The sequence below is a fragment of the Sebastes umbrosus genome, chromosome 5 (assembly GCF_015220745.1).
Source record: "Sebastes umbrosus isolate fSebUmb1 chromosome 5, fSebUmb1.pri, whole genome shotgun sequence".
In the NCBI taxonomy this organism is placed as follows: domain Eukaryota; kingdom Metazoa; phylum Chordata; class Actinopteri; order Perciformes; family Sebastidae; genus Sebastes; species Sebastes umbrosus.
The window spans coordinates 32147057-32153056 of NC_051273.1; the positions used below are offsets into that span (position 1 = coordinate 32147057).

At 39.6% G+C, this 6000-nt stretch overlaps 1 protein-coding gene across 3 annotated transcripts in view; it reads left to right on the forward strand.

Moving 5' to 3' along the window:
• The window catches only part of sned1 (sushi, nidogen and EGF-like domains 1), a 37577-nt gene extending 31577 nt beyond the window's left edge, over positions 1-6000 (forward strand). For all 3 annotated transcript variants that reach the window (XM_037770292.1, XM_037770294.1, XM_037770293.1), the window contains exons 30-33: positions 3874-3961; positions 4100-4179; positions 4276-4303; positions 5292-6000. In XM_037770292.1, the coding sequence (XP_037626220.1) occupies positions 3874-3961; positions 4100-4179; positions 4276-4301 (194 nt within the window). In that variant the 3' untranslated portion in view covers positions 4302-4303; positions 5292-6000. The remainder of the gene's footprint in view (positions 1-3873; positions 3962-4099; positions 4180-4275; positions 4304-5291) is intronic.

A 6000-nucleotide genomic window follows, 5' to 3' on the forward strand; every position in this document is an offset into this window, starting at 1 on the left:
GTGGTTTCTGTAGGGAAACTGATTATATTCTTAAACATCTGATCTACAAGTTGATCAGTAAGTCAGTAACATCCATCCATTATCTGTATCTGCTTATCCTTGCTTATACACGGATGATGTGGAACATTTGTACTTAAGGTGAATAAAAGAATAATAATAAGATTAATTCTAGTTGAATAAAGGAATAACTCGATGAGCCCCAGTTGTTCATACTTGAAAATATAAATTTATTACGAGTCAAATATGGCCAAGATAAAGATCTTGGTACAGCATGCATAGACACAGTCATACCAAACACTACAGTGTGTAGGATTTGGCGGTGTCTAGTGGTGTGGTTGCAGATTGCAACCATCTGAGTACCCCTCCACTCACTCCTCCCTTTCCATGACTGTGCTAATGTGAGCCGCCGAGTGCAAAACCAAGGCAACGCCGTTGGCCTCACTCAGAGGCCGTCCTTACCATAATAACGCTACTTTAGCATTGGAAGTCAAACGGCGGCTGGCGGTATCACAGTTTTGCACCCTCCTGGCTCACGTTACCGCAGTTTCACAAGCGTGTCGGAGAACTACGGAGGCCTTCAGGTAACCAAACAAACCAAGAGAGAGCCAGTGTTCTCTCTCTCTCTTGCTTCACCACTCACTTCCCACGTACACACACACACACACTGGCTCTGCAATCTGCAACCTCACCGCTAGATACCATTAAACACTGAACCTTTAACAAGCTTAAGAGTCTACAGCTATGCTAGCAGTTTTGTCAGGCTATAATGCATATAGCAAATAGCATGCTAATATGCTCACAATGGCAATGCTAACATGCTGATGTATGCAAGTATAACGTTTACCATGTTCACATCATAGGTTAGCATGTTAGCATGTGTGGTGTTGTTATGTTCTCCCTGTGTTTGTGAGGCTTTTTCCTCAGACAGTCCCAAAAGTGGTGGAAGATGTCCTCTCACCAGCTGTCTATATGTCACGAGTGCAGGATTTACAGTCGTTCCCCAGGGTTCTGTTTTCTCTCAATGTAACTGTAGCATCTCAAGGTGTGAACTCACAGTATAATCTGGGTTAGATTTGCAAGTCATCACGTAAACTGACATAGAGCTCAGAGCTATGTATAGATAGACCTCTGGTTTCTTAAATGCAGGAAACACGCTCTGCTGACAGGCGACCCCTCTGACATTTATAAATGGCTTGGTTAACTTTGAGGCCGAGGGGCATGGATGTCCAACATGAATACAGTGTTATGGAAGGCACAAAGCACCAGATTATCTGCACCACTTTCCTTTCTTTTTTTTCAGGGAGACAGTGTTGCATTTATAACTTATTCAGATGTTCTACGAGGCAGCAGTATATTATCTGTGAACAATCTCCTTCTTTGTTCTGATTTGACTGTTTCTGTGTTATGTACTCTGTCTTTACTGTGTCTCATAAATTAATCTCCCAAGGGCTCATTTCATTAAGGCTCAAAAGAACATAAAATGAGTCAGCGCCTGTGACAGGTTTCTTCCGATTAACAACCAAAATTAATAACGCACAATATTCAGGCTTCTTCATACGAGAAGCCTGATTCCTCTAAAATAAATCAAATCCACAAATCTTTAGATGTCTGGAATCTCCCCATGTAAACCCTCATTAATTTTTAAGATATACTGTCCAGTTATGACTGAAGCCGCCAGCTTGTTTTAGATGTATCTGTGACAGACTATAAAGCTGCCAGCTGCCTGGAGGAAAAGTCTTTTGAACACTCTGCTACTACAGTACTACTTTATATGGATGACAGCCAGTAGGAATGCATTAGCTACACTGTCCAATGCCTTACTGAAGTTAATGATCATGGAAACATATTTACATTTATCAAAGTAGTTGATCATGTGCTACCATTACAAATTCATAGATACAGTTCTAACTTAGGAGCATGGATAAAATGGAATTTCTTGCTCAACGGGAATGTCTTTATAGAGATAACTATTCAGGTCATTGGTGTCTCCTCCTTTATGAAAAGCAATAAGCTGCTTGAATCGTGTTTTCCCCTATTCAAAAGCCAACATGACAGTCACAACCTCCTGTATAAACAACCTCACCAGGAGGGTTTTTATAGACATCACAGTGTTTGTGAAAAAAAAAATGTTATGAGTATCAGAAGAAAATGTGTGTGATTGCCAGAGTGGACTCGAGTCACATGACTTGGACTTGAGTGTGACTAGAGTCACAAATTTGATGACTTTAGACTCGACTTGACAAAATCAAAAAAAGACTTTCAACTCAACTTGGACTTTAACACCATTGACTTGTGACTTAACTTGGACTTGCACCTTTTGACTTGAAAATACTTGCGTATAATTAAAAAAGTGTGTCACGAATCAAATAATTTCCCTTCATTTCCTGAATCAAGTCAAACTTTATTTAAAAAGCACATTTAAAAACAACCGCAGTTGACCAAAGTGCTGAACATGTACGAAATGAAGATGAATACAAAGCAAGCAACAATAAGAACAGGGTAAAAACAATAACCATAATGTGCACAGAATAGCAGTTAAAGAATTGCAGCGCAACAGAAGATAAACTTAATCAAACGCCAGTGAGAAGAGGTGAGTCTTCAGCAGCGACTTAAATGATTCTATGGTGTGAGCAGTTTTTATATGAAGAGGTAAACTTGTTCAGGACTCAAAATTCAAAGTTTAGGACTTGGGACTTGATTGCAAAAACTTGAGACTTACTTGTGACTTTCAAAACAATGACTCGGGCCCATCATATTGGCCTTAATGCCATTCTAATAAGCTTACATGTATATACAGTTGATCAGTCTGTAATGATGAGCATTTTGAAATGTCAGTGGACTTTTTACAGTATACATTGGCTGAGATATAAATGGATGTGTGGATTGTTTTTAAAGAGGACCTGTTATGCTTTAGTGCTTTCCTTTAGTGCATTATATAGTTTCTTTTGTGCATGTAAAAGGTGTTCAAAGTTACAAAGCCCAAAATCTACACCAAAGGGAATTACTCTTCCTCACAGAAACACTGCTCCTGAAATGCCTCGTTTGAAGTCCCGCCTTTTCTTCCGTAACGTGGTGATGTCACCAAGTAATACACTTTGCCTAGCAGCTACTTTTGCACGCCTTCAAGAAAAGATAGTTCAAGTGGAGCTGGAGCGGAGTCCGAAGAGTTTGGTTCGGTTGACCAATCATAACAGTAGGCCAGCTGACCAATCAGAGCAGACTGGGCTTTTCAGGAGAGCGGGGCAGGAGCTCAAACAGAGCTTTTCAGACAGAGGGAGAAAAGAGGTGCTGCAGCACAGCCAGAATGAGAAAAATAAAGCATTTTTTGAACATTAAAGCATGTAAACATGTTTAAGTAGAAACCCCAAATACAAGTATGCACCTGAAAATAAGCATAATACGTCCCCTTTAAAACTTAATAAGTCAAAAAGTGTAACTGCGATGAATAAAGTCATAGCAGACAAAGGATTATGGACAATTGGACATACAATCGCTTAAAGTGTCTTTAAAAAATCTGATTTTCCACACTAACTAGGGCATACATGCATATAGCATCCAACCCTAATCCCCCCTCTCAAACAAAGCGGAAAAACACAGTAAAATAATATCAGTTTGATTTCAGTAATAATTCAGTGTTGATGAAGCTGTGTATGAGGAGACACTGGACATACCCCTCACCCCTCTTGAGTCCCTTTCTTCACCTAAACATCCAGCGTCAGATTGTTTAAACATTCCTTTCCTAAAACCATCCATCAGCCCGAGAGAAGGGCCCGGCTCCATCCCACATGACTCCTAAACCATCCAGCAGACTTTTCCATGCTGACGATACGTTCAAACATTCATCCCTCATGCTGTGTGTCCTGTTGTTCGCAGTGTGCCAGCGAGTGCCGCACCCCTGTACCCGCCTCTACTCTGAAACCAAGAGTGTGCCCGTCTGGGAGGATGGAGTGTGCCACTATCTGTAAGTCATTATCAGGCACGGATCTCCTGTTCTGGCTTGCATGCTTACACCCATCATGACGTACCGTAGGTGATGTTTAAACGCTGAAGAAAAGCAGAGATTATTTGTAACTAATGGATGCATGTTTTATATCTGCAGGTACAAAAGGACGTATAAAGTACAGCAGGATGTTTGCTATCGAGAGGTTTGTGAGCCGGCGCCTCCAAAGAAAAGTCAGAGTGAGTTCAAAAAGCTGTCTGAACAGTGTTGAAGTTGTTTATAGCAAATAAATCAATGCAATTCTTTTCACACACTGATATTAACTTTCTTAACAGGCAGAAGAACAAACAGACAACAATAAAGGTGTGTTTTCTTTAACACAATCAACATCATTATATTTGGCAGCCCAGTCGCACAACAGTTCCTGAAATAGTCACGAAATTTAATGCATTGATTTGTGGTTCATAGACATGAATTTCACATTTTTTTCATGATGGTCAGCACGAAATCAGTTCATATGTAATCCACGTAATTATGAACTGGAAAGTATAGTGAACGCCGCGTAGGGAGGAAGTCGGGGTGGATGGGTGGGTCAAAAAACACAGGACTTTCACCCAGGAGACCCGGTGTTTGTGTCCCGTGTGAAACCGCAAGTCAAAGTTGATTTATTTGTCACGTAACTTCTGTACTTAAGTTACAGCACTTCTGGAGTTATTTTAACCTAAACCATGATTTTTTCCTTAAGCTAACTAAGTAGTTTTTTTCACGTAACTTCTGTAATTAAGATACTGCACTTCCAGAGTTACTTTAACCCAAACCGCAATCTTTTCCTAAAGCTAACTAAATAGTTTCGTTGCCTAAGCCTAACCAAGTCGATCTTTTCCTAAACCTAAGTAGTTTTTGTTGCCTAAGCCTAACCAAGTCGATCTTTTCCTAAACCTAAGTAGTTTTTGTTGCCTAAGCCTAACCAAGTCGATCTTTTCCTAAACCTAACTAAGTAGTTTTGTTGCCTAAGCCTAACCAAGTTGATCTTTTCCTAAACCTAACTAAGTAGTTTTATTTTTAAAAGACTGGAGCGTAAATTGTCACATGTTGCTGGGCATTCGTAGGAAAACGCAAAAAAAATACATTGTTGGAAGTCGTTCTGAGCATCACGAGAAAAAAAAAGGGTAATTTGTGTCTATGTACACGTTTCAAATAGATTCAATTTCGTGACTATTTCATGAACTGCCGTGAGACTGTGTTTTGTATTTTTCGTGGTGAAATGTTTCCTCCGGTTACATATACACATTGCTACTGTAGGAGATTTTCAACAATTATCCTAAAAGTGATTATTTTCTTCTATTTCCAGAGCACTTGGATACTGATGAAAGGACTGTCATCACTGTCATGTGAAAAACCTTACTTCAATTTTGGTGTTTATAATCTACTTGAAGTAACTGATTATGGTCTATTTTTTTGTGCCGAGAAACCCCGTCAGAACCCACTGTAACGTTTTTAGAAACAAATCATCATTCATCTGAAAATGAGGTTGTGTTTGTTCATTCCTGAGAGCTGTTTGTAGCTCTTATGCTTCGTAAGAGGACTTCTAATGAAAAATGGCCCAAATCATTTATCATTTGTGATGTTTGATGAGTGATTTTTCGTACAAACACATACATACGTATGCAAATATCGATGGTAAGCAGTCCGCTGTACTGCACCGGAGACCTTATATACCTCATTTCCATGTCCATGCTGACACATTAGGGGAGGTTTTTATTATTTGTGATTCAGCTGCAGGTTTTGTCCCTCAGGGAAATAACTGTAGAGTGTTCCGAGTCCCAATCTTTCCCTGACGACACCCGCCCACCCGATCTCCTTATAAAGACGATGGGAAATGTATGTTTTCTCCACACTCCATAAAGTCATCTCTTCCTCTGACAATGATGCACAGTATTCTCTGTGTATAATTATTTTTCTCTGTGTCTTAGCGGGCATCACTGCTTGCTATTCTGTAAATAGTGTTTATAGGCCATTTTGTAGGTGAATATTTTAATAATAAAAATGTTAAAATATGA